Source organism: Eschrichtius robustus, chromosome 10 (genome assembly GCF_028021215.1).
Source record: "Eschrichtius robustus isolate mEscRob2 chromosome 10, mEscRob2.pri, whole genome shotgun sequence".
In the NCBI taxonomy this organism is placed as follows: Eukaryota; Metazoa; Chordata; class Mammalia; order Artiodactyla; family Eschrichtiidae; genus Eschrichtius; species Eschrichtius robustus.
In genome coordinates this window covers 70,155,166-70,167,647 of record NC_090833.1, presented here as the reverse complement: position 1 = coordinate 70,167,647, position 12,482 = coordinate 70,155,166, and the positions used below count along the sequence as shown (strand labels likewise).

The 12,482-nt window shown below is 37.7% G+C and overlaps 1 protein-coding gene across 5 annotated transcripts in view; it reads right to left on the bottom strand.

The window, feature by feature from the left end:
• Window positions 1-12,482, bottom strand: part of FOCAD (focadhesin) — a 311,119-nt gene that overhangs the window by 60,752 nt on the left and 237,885 nt on the right. For all 5 annotated transcript variants that reach the window (XM_068553655.1, XM_068553654.1, XM_068553656.1 and 2 more), the window contains 3 exons: window positions 9,549-9,665; window positions 6,739-6,977; window positions 3,387-3,476 (listed from right to left, as the gene is read on the bottom strand). In XM_068553655.1, coding sequence (XP_068409756.1) covers window positions 3,387-3,476; window positions 6,739-6,977; window positions 9,549-9,665 — 446 coding nt within the window. The remainder of the gene's footprint in view (window positions 1-3,386; window positions 3,477-6,738; window positions 6,978-9,548; window positions 9,666-12,482) is intronic.

Here is a 12,482-nt window from a genome sequence, read left to right as displayed (position 1 = left end):
GCATGTACCAAGAAGGTAGTCCTAAAGCTTCATTCCTGATGTTTCCTTCTGACTTCCAAATCTTCTACATTTTAATGTGTGTATCTTTTGTCCTAAGTCTTAAAGATCCTTCTGGCGCTTAGTTCAGCATTTCTACACATTTTCCTCATTCTAGCTTCACTGTTCTACCAGCTCTAAACCAAGAATAACTTGGGCAGAGATAGCTTTCACATCTTTCTGTCCATTGAAAACAAAAAGGACTTAAGTGTTGGTGTCCTGAACAGATGAAATAAATTGTGTTAGGTATAAAATTGAGGTTTTGGAATTGCTAACATAAATCTCCTATAAGGATACTAACAAATGATAAAGAGGATGATATGCCCCATTATGTCATTACTTATTTGAATCTCTTATCCATGTGTATTAAAATATCACTGGCAAAGGAAATTCTGAGTCTTAAAAGCTATGCTCATAATTCTGATATGTGTGTTGCTATATCAACTGGGACATGATATATTTTTCTAAAATTAACCAGAGATGAATCTTCAATTCCCTAGTTTATTGTAGGCTATTCTGCAGATTAAGTACTAGGCCATCTAATAATTAGTTCTAATAACAGTTAACATTTGTATAGTGCTTTGCCCTTTACAAAGTGCTATACAAATGTTATCATATTTGTGAAAGCTCAACAGTAATTAACCAATGCTCAGGTCATTGATGGATAACATGACTAGTTATGGCTGTGAAGATTGAAATGGTGTAATAAGTACCACTAGATGGCAGCAAAATGTAAGTGATAGGACCCCAAACACCAGACCAGGTGCTCGGTTCTCTCAGCAGGGACACATCCATTAAACCAAGGAAGTGTGGTAAATTTGCTGTGGGTGAATTCTATCACTTGAGGTAGCATGCTCCCAGATCTATTAACTACCTTTGGGTAACGCCTCCGATATTTCAGGTGAGAGAGGACTGCCCCGGACTCCTGCAAGCTCATTGGATGGGGGAATACTTTATGCTATGAACCAGGTCTGGGCCGAGTTAGAATCTCTCTTCTGCTTTTAATGATAGGCAACATCCACATGTCAGAAAAAATAATCAACACCACACTGTCAAGTGTCAAACTGCTTTCTTTCTACTGAAATGTGTTCTCCATGCTGTGCTAAGCAAGAGAAAGCAAGCTGGCTTTGAAGTCAGACTACCTAGGTTTCTCTCCTGGCTCTGCCACTTAGTGCGTGACCCTGAACCAGTCTCCTATTTGAGACTCACGTTCTTCATCTGTAAACTGAAGTGATGGTGACTCCTGCTTTAGTATCAATATTTAGGTTGTAATCAGGGCTTAATTACATGAGAAACGGATGTGAAAAGGCCTAGCAAAATATGGTACTGCTCAGTAAGTATTAGTGGAACCCAAAACCAAAGAGAGAACTACCTAAGCGTGGACACCCACAAAGCATTAGAAATGACAAAATACTAAACCTCATTAACTAGGAAAAACAGAGTTTGGAGAGAATAGAGGGAGGGTTTCTTGAAGGACCTGGGCTTTTAATTGGTGCCGAAAGGCGAGCAAGATTTTACTAAACGGACAGGAAATTTCTGATGACCCTATCCTACTTGAATCTGTAGGCTCAATCCCCTATGGAGGCCCACCTTTCCTTCTCCCAAACACATTTGCTTATTAAGAAGGTAAGAATCACGAAAGAAGGTAAGAATGAAGAAACACGAACCTTGTTAATATAAAAAGTTAATTTTAAAGTTACATATGCTTAGACATATGAAGGTTGTAAATGCATAAATGCCCATACTTTGGATAATTCAATTATCCGCATGGCCCTCCCTTCACTCAAACAACCTTCCTGCAAACTCATAGAGCTGATACGTGAGAGTCACTCCTGATTGTTCCAGCTGGCTGAAAGTGTGCAGCATGTTAGCACAATTTTCTCCCCAGCTTTATAATACCCTGAGCTACAGATATGTTGGACACCTTTGTGGGAAGGCAGGAGAAAGAAGGAAGAGGGGGAGAGGGGAGAGGAAAGGACAGAAACTTACCTTACTCCTTGGCTGTAAAAGGCAGCACCACCAACACCTGAATTAGGCTCAAAAAACTCAACTCTTCACCAGCCCCCCAAACAGTTAAATGACCCTATCCCTTCCATTAATCATTTTCTAAATTTAAGAGACTTGAATCATGCCACCGAACTCTTTCTTTGCCCATACTCAAAACCACACTCTTCACATGTCATTTCATCTCTGATGTGTTCAACTTTAAAGTGTGATAAAGTGAGTGCGTTTCAAGCGTTCTTATCCAACCTTAGCCTGCATGTGAAAGATCTCATGACTACCACCTACTAGGTGAAGATCTGACTTTATTTACACATGATGAAATACATGATACTTGCAGTATTTCTACCATTTATGTTTTTGTTAGTCTGAACTTAACAGGCTACGTCCATGAATGTAACTTTACATCATAAGTTCCTAAAGGCCAGAAATTTAAACACTGATTTTTTTGGTAAACACTGATTTAACTCATATTTGAACAGTGCCCATAATAGCATGAAGTAAATGAGTTAATAAATTGGAGGTTAGTGCTTATACTCTGTTGAGTTTCCTAGTAACTTCAATGCCAGAAGATCCAAATCTGAAGTCCCAAAATATAGGGAAGTCCAAAAAGGTACAATCCAGGTTCTCAATGGTGTCAATATTTCAGAAGGCCTAATAAAACAATATGTTTTCCCACACAAGCCACATGGATGAGTTAAAACATTCAATGTCTCACTAAATGAGTATGTTTAATACCATTTTGTATTGTATTTTCTGATTATTCCTTTTTGTTTTTGTTGTTTTTCATGACTGGAATGAGAAAATAAATTAACTCTTATGATATTTAGTTTAACAGACAAAATATTTTAAAAGCATGAAGTTTGGGGGGAGAAGGGATCTACTAATATTGAGGAGGTTGGGAACCTCTGGTGTAACCTCTGCTTGTTTCTATTTTGATTCCTCTGACATTGGATTTCATAGGGAAATCCAAATCATGAGTCAAAGACTCTCTTAGTCAAATCAAATTGAAAGAATATTTTCAACAGATTTTAAAAAGGTTGTCATACATACAAGTCCCCAGATAGACGCCTCATATGGTAAAGTACAAGACAGAATCTAAGGTATGGGTAACTTAACGACAGCCACAAAATGACATTTGTTGCTTTGTATGGAAACAAACCGCCTATTTCTGAAACATGGGTTTCAGAACAAGTAAGCTTTAATTACAGATTTTTTTATTATTACTGAAATCTCTACACAAAGGAATTCAAGACCAGGTCCTACAAATATTTCACCATAGAATGTAAAATTTATGGCAAAGAACGAACCAATCTCTGAGTATCAGAGAGGGAATGGAATCAGCATACTTGTATTCAAGACTAGTGTCAAAGCAGCAATTTTCCAGGGCATCCAAAGACTTCATCAGAAGAAGGTTCATCTGTTGGCCAGATATATCACTGGGTAAAGACCAAGAGGGAAAAATGAATTATTTAAAATCATTCAACTGTCCAAAATATTTACTATGTAATATTTTGCTCTCAATATTTTGTTGAAAATGCATTTCTTTAAAAAATATATAAAAGTAGCAAATATGATTCACATATATTTTGTAGACAGAGAAACTGAGTCAGAGAATTTATTCAATAATTGGGTTTCCGTACATTATAATCACTTGCAAACCAATAAACCCTAAAACTGCTACTTTTGCATTTTCTCAGCTCATTCAAATTTTAAAATCACTGAAAAATAAGAACAACGCTCAGAATTCCAAAAAATTATTTCTAGGAATGCTAAGGTGATTTTCTTCAGAATATTTACTAATCCATTAAGCTGATATTATCAATAATCATTCTAAATCTTTCTTGCAAAGACTATAACTTCTGATTTCATGTCTCAAATATGGAGGTTTTCACTTCTATTCTTTTTTTTTTTTTTAAAGGGGGGGAAAAACCCAGCTCTATATTTTTCTGCCTTTATACAGTAATTGAGGTGGTTTTTGTAATTGTCTTGGTGAGAACTATGACTTTTAAAGTAAAATAAAACTTAAAAGGTAGGTCTACGTCTGTTTTTTCAGGCAGAGTTGTGGGCTTCATCACCGACACTTTATTATCAAGGGGTCCCTACATGTCAGCTCTCCTGCTGCTGCCTCAGACCATGCTGAGTGGAATGCAGCCCCAGGAATGCCAGCCAGCCAGAGCGCACTTTAAATAATATCTTCTCCAACCAAGGCTACAGTGGTTTTGCCTGAGGTGAAGGAGTACATTTTGCAATGAGAAAACATGCACATAGGTACACACAATTTTAATAGCTTTAACTAAATAAGTCTTATTATAGTTGTTCTCTGGAGTAAAATGTACTTAAATATCCTAAACAAATGCTAAAGAGATCCTACTAGTATCCTCTGGGAGTTATGACAGAAGCGAGCTTTGGAATAATATACTTTTCTGAATAAATTCTAGACTGGAATTTAAATTCAGGAGATTTTTCATAAGCCTCAGCAAAAAAATAATAAAATAAAAAGAAAGATGGATTGAATGTCAAAATTCTTTTCTACAAAGTGATTTTTCATTCTTGAGACCAAGATATTGTCCTAATCCTGTTCTCCTAAGAGGCCACTATGGGCCACTTATTTGATGTCATTGATTATTCAGAGTTAGTAGCCCTCAAAACACTTACTTTAATTTTAGAAAAATTGAAATTTTCTCCAAAAATGTCATTATCTGGTGAGACTGTCATTATCTAGTAAAATGTTTATTAGTACTAAAAGGCAAATATTTCAGATTCCTCTGCTCTATGAAATTAGGAAGGTGGGAACCATGAATAATTCTATTAATGGCTGCAGTACTAACACACCAGGCAGAAGGAGAATGCTATCAAATACAGGATCATTATGGCAAAGTTAAAATCTGCAGTTATTCTGTGGGCAGTCCGCCTCAGGAAGAGCTTCCTGGTGTCCTTCCCCAGGGTTTCCTGCAGGTGCAAAGTCAAGTAGGGTAGATAGGGGTGGAAGGCAACCTAGGAACCAGAAAGGATGCTTTAGGGGAATCACCACAGGTTTCTCCAGGTAGCATAATTAAATTAACCACAAATGTAAGCTTGTCAAGCCCTAAAACCAGCAGCATCTCCTCCTAAACTAAGGAAGAAGGGAGCCAGAGCCAGGATAGGATGAAATGAGTTGTCTGGAATTAAACTGCCATGGCTCATTTTTAGTTGTAAAACAAGTAGCTTGAAAAGATACTGAAGAAAGAACATGAACACAGATGGTGAAGAGACCGCCATTTGTAGCATAGAAGCAAAGGGGGAAAAAAATCACTTTCACGTTTTAAGTCTATAAAAATACTTTGTGTTCTGTCACACACACAAGACATGTAACAGTCAATTCACATGCAAAGGGCAGCTTTTTGTTCACGTCCAGAACCAGGCCTGTGTGTACTAATACTGGTGAATAGAACAAAATGAATATTCTGGAAATGTTTCATTTATGATCACAAAGACTAAGCCAATCTTCCCAATCATCCAACAGATGTTTCCAAGGGCTGAAAATGATCATCTGAAATACAGTATTTCCCTAGATCAATAGCAGTTCTCATAGAGGTTTCACATATGGATGTTTGCACAAAACTATGTAAATTACAAATGTAAACTTAACCACTGGTTTCAAACAGAAATCTAAATATAGCATAATATCACCCAATTTACCCACATCAACACCATTTCTTGCCTTTGGACAGACAATTTCTGCCAACTAGGGAAGCTTAAGGACAGCTAACATCAGAACAGAATGCCTCTCCCCACAATCCCTACTATTTCCAATGCAGGAAAATGGGGCTGAAATTCCAAATCAGTGACATCTAAATATTCATGATCCCCAAATACTCATGTTGTACCACAGTACAATCAATCTGGATATATAAAATTCTAAGATCGGTAATAAAATAAAGAATAAATATAATGAGCAACAAAACTAAAGTAGATTCGTGCACCAGAAAACTTTCCCATTTAGTGGAATTTTCCACCTGGGTCTTTGATATTCTATTAGCTCCATTCAAGAGTAAAGCTAGCAGTCTAAAAATGAGCAATCAAACTGAATAAAGCACACAGTATAATATGCAGAGATTAAGACTCTTTAAGGATTACAAAAATGTAGCCAGGGCGCAGGATAAAAGCAATATTTAAAACTGGGTACATGCAGTTCTCAGGTGATTCAGTGATTCCCGCACCCTCAGGCACAGGGGTACCCCGATCTTTTCCTCCCGTTTTATAGTGATATCAACAAAGAATAAGTAATTACTTTCACCCTTATAAACCAGAGGGAAAAAAAGAAGCTTTTTAAAATTTATAGCACCATATGATTAGACTTTCCTCATGTCTATTACACATGGCTTTCATCTAAGCATGAAATGATTTTCAAGTAATCAATCACTTTAAAAAGAGGAACCCTTAAAACACATTAATGTCTATGTGATGGTATTTTAGAGAGACAAATTCATTCATAAAGGAGAATAAAGGATCAAGCTGCACATCTCAAAAAGTTGAGCACCACAAATTGCTCAGATATAATGTGTGTGTGTGTATGTGTGTGTGTGTGTGTGTGTGAGAGAGAGAGAGAGAGAGAGAGAGAGAGAGAGAGAGAGAGTCGGGGGAGGGGGGGAGAAAGAGGGACAAATCCTCCACATAAGTCACAAAGGGGAAAAACAGGAATATTTTAATAAACTGTACCTGAGTTTCTCCTCACACAAGCGAGAGAGAAACATCCCCAAAGCAAGGCCCATGTGGATTTGCACGGCTTGAGACTCATCAGCACTTGGTTTCCCAGGTAACCTGGCAGTCAGCATGTTCAGGATTTCCTCAACCTTCTCTTTGCAAGAGATAATGAAAACTGGCACAAGGAGAGACAAAGCCGTGGCGGCCGCAGAACGTGCAATGGCACTAGCTGTGTTTTCACCGGAATAGGATTTCTAGGACATGCCAAAGAAAGAAAACAGGGGGTTGGCCTTTTGTTTAAAACATGAAGGACGCACACCTATCACAAAAGCGCTATACAACAATGCAAGCTTCTCCTAAATCCACCCTTGCCACCCAAAAAAAAAATTTTAAAAATAAATCCATTTCTGTGTTTACCTACGGGTTACCTTCTTACTCTTAGTAAAACAATTTGCTACTAAGCAATCGGTTGACTAATAATACCCTTTTAAATTTGAGAAAACAAATTGTAAGTGTCTCCTTTTAGAGGGTGTGAATTCCCTCACTATAAAGCCTGAAACAATATCAGTGTTTTCAAAGCCCACATGTGTATATAATGAGAAACCCCAAGTGAAGCTATCCAAGCTTTGCAGAAACCACCAAGCCACATTATAAATGTCCAGAAAGCCAGGAGTTTTCCGGGAGAGAAAAGAAAAGGGGTTAGGGTGAGGGCAGTTCAAGTTTAGTTACAGAGGGATAAGTGTAAGTTTGGCACAGGGATCTATTGGCAGATCTCCCAAAATTTTTGGTGGGAACGCTTCCCAGTAGATGGATTATTTCCTACAGGGGGTTAATTCCTTTTAATTAAAAAGGAAGTTGAAATCCTAAAAGCCTCTGGTTACAAAGCAATAACCAGCTATTCAAAATGAAACGGAGAGCTCTATATGCTTCTTTCCTATATGTAATTATGGGAAAAGAAACGAATAACAACGTTAATAAAATGACAGGGCAGCTGAATATGAACAGCTTCAACAAGAGTCCTGTGTTAGAGAGCTCCACCAGACATTATATAATTTATAAATATGTCTCAAGTGGGGAAGAAAGACCGTTTATCATTCCTCAGTATTACCCACTTCAAATTTTCAGACACACCATAAAGGCCGTGTTGTCCCTTGCAGTCAAAACACATTAAAAAGTGTTTTTAATTCTATACTCGTTTGCTCTCCAAGCTTTAGTACTTTAAGGATAAAAAGCAAACATGAACTAAGGGATTCCTTAAGTTAATATAGCACTATTACAATGACGATACTACTCAAAATGACCCAGCTGCTAAGACAAGGGAAATAAAGAAAGTAGCTTTTGAAACAGGGCTTTGAAAAAGTATAATAATGCAAGAATCACAAAGGTAAGAGGCAACCCCGAACTGGCTAGTAAAGACATTATTCTTATTGGATTGCAAGAACTAAGCAGCGCTATTAGAAGTCTAATACAATATCCTGTCCTGCTGAATATCTGAACCAGACAGCTACTGCAAAGACCTCCATATAAGTTAACAAGGTTTTCATCCATCATTAAAGAAATAAGAAAACTTCTCACAGAAAACAAATCATCGTAAACAAAGTACTTCTTTGAGCAAAATCTACCTTCCAATTTAATTCTACGTTATCTAGTAAGTCATTTTTTGTCCTCAAGTATAGTAAAACAATCTAGTTCCAGACCCTAAGCCCCAGATGGATACATACCAGGTCCTCCTAAGGGCAGGAGGACAGAGGCACACAAAATGTTGTACAAAGAAGACCTAAGGCAATGAAGTTTCAGGCTAAAATCGTGATCTTAGCAACAGTTCAGGACTTGTGCTATATTTTTATTCAAATCAACTGTAATCCTCTGCCACTCAGCTGATTGTCCCATGATCCCTATAATTCCCTAAGCAATGGATAGTGATAAGGCAGAACCAAAATAATTCCATGCAGATACAGAAATAAAGCATGCACTACAGCCAATAAAGGGAAAATGAAACCTAAACCAACAAAGTGTGTTTTCAATTTGCTTCAGATCTTAGCATATAAGCATGAAGAAAGAGAATGATTAAGTAACAGGTGCTTTTTTATGATCAACAATATTACTTTGTATTTATAGAGCATTTCACATTTTCAAAACATTTTCCTATAGATTATATAATTTGATCCTCACAATCTTCTATAAAGTTAGCAAAGCATTCATTTTTACCTACATTTTACAGGAAGGGAAAATAATATGATAGGTTAAGTAAGTGTCAGGTCAACAGTCACAAAACTAATAAGAGGTGAAGCTGGGGCTACAATCACTGCAGCTAATATTGCTCAATCACCTCATTTTATAAACAAGGACACAATGGTCCAGACAGATTAACTGAACTTCCCCTGGTCACATACTCTGCAATGAAAAAAACTAAGACCAGAAACTCACGGTCCTCCATCTTCAGCCAATGTTTATTTTACTACAACTGTAGTGCTTGACTCTGGTTACACATCAGAGTAACTTAGAAAGCTTCCAAAACGCTGATACCCAGGACCCATTCCCAAGCAATTACATCAGAGGTGAGGCCTATACATCAGTATTTCTTTTTTCAATGTGTGTGTGTGTGTGTGTGTGTGTGTGTGTGTGTGTGTATATATATATATATATATATATATATATATATATTTAAAGTTCCCCAGGTGACTCTAATGTACAGCCAAGGCTGAGACTTATATCTAATGTATAGCTAAGGCTAAGACTTACACTATATCATGGATTTCGCATGAACAATTGATATAAGAATCAACTCTTGAGTTTTCTAATCATTTTTTATTTCTCGAACTTACATAATAAAACCAGGAGAAAAGTTGTCCTCTGGGTTGGTAATGGCTATCGACAATGACCAGAAGAGTATCAAACACCATGGAAACCCACGCTTTCATTGAAAGGAAATTAGGTTGAACCTGCAGATGAAGGGAAACATGAAATGATAATGGGAAAAAAGAAAAAACCTAAACTTTATTTCTAGAACCAGGGTACAACCTCCTTCTGTATGAAAGAATGAAGTGCTGTTATTAAAAACTAAACTTCATCTGCCAGGACTGCATGAAGTAGATAGGTATTTGATAAATACACATCCTCACCTGTGCCCCAACGTGAATAAGACTTACCTTTCATACAAGACTTAGCAGAGGTGAGAGGATGAGGGCTGCAAAACAGAACAGATCTGGGAGCTCCTTAGAGCTCTCCCGTGTTCAGTGAGGGTAACATGGTGGTTAAAGGGAGAGATCTGCAGAGAAACCAACTTAAACTTTCTCATTTCTGACTTGTCATTTCAATAAAGCAGCTGACAAAATGTTTTTACCATCTCTAGCATTTCTGCTTACTATCACTATACTTATCACTCAAGAATTGTCACATTTGCCTAGGCAAGTAAGTAAGAAAACATAAATGATCTTCAGTTTGGAAAAGAAGAGGAAAGAGAATGCAAAAAACAAAACAACGACAACAACAAAACCCAGCTCAGTAAAAAGAGAACTTGGTTTTAAAAATCATTCATGAGGGACTTTTCCGGTGGTCCAGCGGTAAAGGATCTGCCTTCCAATGCAGGGGACACGGGTTCGATCCCTGGTCGGGGAACTAAGATCCCACATGCAGCGGGGCAACTAAGCCTGCGTGCGTGACAACTACTGAGTTCGTGCACCTCAACGAGAGGGCCCAAGTGCCGCAAACTACAGAGCCTACATGCTCTGGAGCCCACGCGACACAACTAGAGAGAGAAAAAACCCGCACGCCGCAATGAAGAGCCCATGCACCACAACTAAGACCTGACACGGCCAAAAAAATAAAGAAAATTCTAAAAAAAAAAATCATTCATGACCATGGATGTCAAAAAACATTCATTAACTCACATGGTAACACACAAGTGGTGCAAACTATAAAGGTCGATGAGGTGTTAAGAAACCTTGGAATTAATTCCTTGAATCAGACAAGACCTTCTTCTTAAGATCTTTAGTTGTTGGTCAAATGCAGGTTTGAATGAAGTTTGAAAACTTCAACTTTAATCAAATAATGACATCTTGAGTTTATATTGAGCAACAGCCAAAGGCAAGGTTATCAAGAATAAAAGCAAAGCCCCATCTTTGGCTTGTGAGGCTTCTCAATGTTTTGTGTACTATGTGCCACAGCACAGGACAAAGGTTGTGGGAATAAAGAATAGAAGGGCCTGGAGCTCTGAGCTAGACCTCCAGTTATTACTGGGGCAAATGACCTGTACAACTGGTCATCTGACATAAATAACACCAAAACGAAGGGATCCTAGGAAGGCATGTTTACTTTTAAGGTTGTAGGTCTACCTAGCATGCTGCCTCTGCTAAAGTATTCCACGGCTCTTTCAAGGACATGAAACATTTCCACTCTAAAGAATTTTCATCTTTCTCATTATTAAAATAAGATTCTGGGCTTAAAGGTAAATTTTCATATGGTAACTAACTACATTTTTATCCTTCATGCAATAACTCCTTGGCCTCCTTCCCTTCCCCACATGTAATACACATTTGTAGCTTTTGCCACACAGCATTATTCTCTTGTTTATTGGTAATAGCACCCTTTGGGGAATTCCCTCCTCCACGATTTAAAGCTTGGTTAAATGCTCAATCAAGCTACTCATCCTACCCTGCTGAAGGTGTAGGCATGGGACCCACGGGATTCTGAATCTTAAGTGAGTGACGCAAAGACAGTAAATGACTATAGCCGATCCATCCCAGTAGGGGCGGTCTGCTGAGATGGTTCATCATTACCTGTGCGTGGACTCCCCAGCTTGCCTCCTGTTCTTCTCCCAACTCAGTTTTTAAGCTTTGCCTTCAATTCCATGGGATTCCAGATTCCTTATTCTCCTAGTTCCTTTTTAATTTAAATTAGAGTTGGCTTCTTGCCCAAAAAGAACCCACCAAAAAAGAACCAAAAAATCCTACCATGAAAAAAGAATACAAATGGTCCATCGGGCACTCTGTGGGGACAGAGATAGGCTGAATAGCATTGAATAAAGCCCAATTTTTTGCAGCAAGAAGTGACGAAGTATATACTGATGCTGATGATAATAGTTACTATTATTGACTATTTACCAGCCACTGTGCCTTACATATATTACTTCATTTAATCCTAACAATAATCCTATCTGGTAAGTATTGTTATCCCCATTTTACAGATGGGGAAATAGGCTCTGAAAGGTGAGCTTACCAACAATAAGCCACAGAGCTAGTAAATGCAAGTATTAGGATTTAAATCTAGGACTCTCCTACTCCAAAGCCTGTGTTTTTTAACCACTTGACTATATTGTCTCCACATAATGATAGCTACCAGAAAACGGGGCTTAAAAGAAGAATAAATCCATGCCTTTTTATTTTGACAGATATGAATTATCTGAAAAAGTACATTGGAAATCAACATTGGCCAGCTTGCCACATGTTTAATTAAGAAATAAATGCCTTGCAAAAAATGAATAGGCACTTTGTCACTGACATCTACAATTAAAATGCAAAGTGCAATTTTTTTCAGTCAGTAAACACTGCTTATTTATCATTTTTTTGACATCACTGTTCACTTTCAGTAAGCCTAGTTAACCTCCTAAGATTGGTTACCATGATGTAATCACAAAAAGACAAGCCCTGTTGCATAAAATTGGTACCTTCAAATGGAAATGACCACTTAACTGTGATGGAGAAAGCAAAACAGAAAAGCAGCGAAGAAAAGTGTTTTAGAGGACACTAAGGCTTACGGTA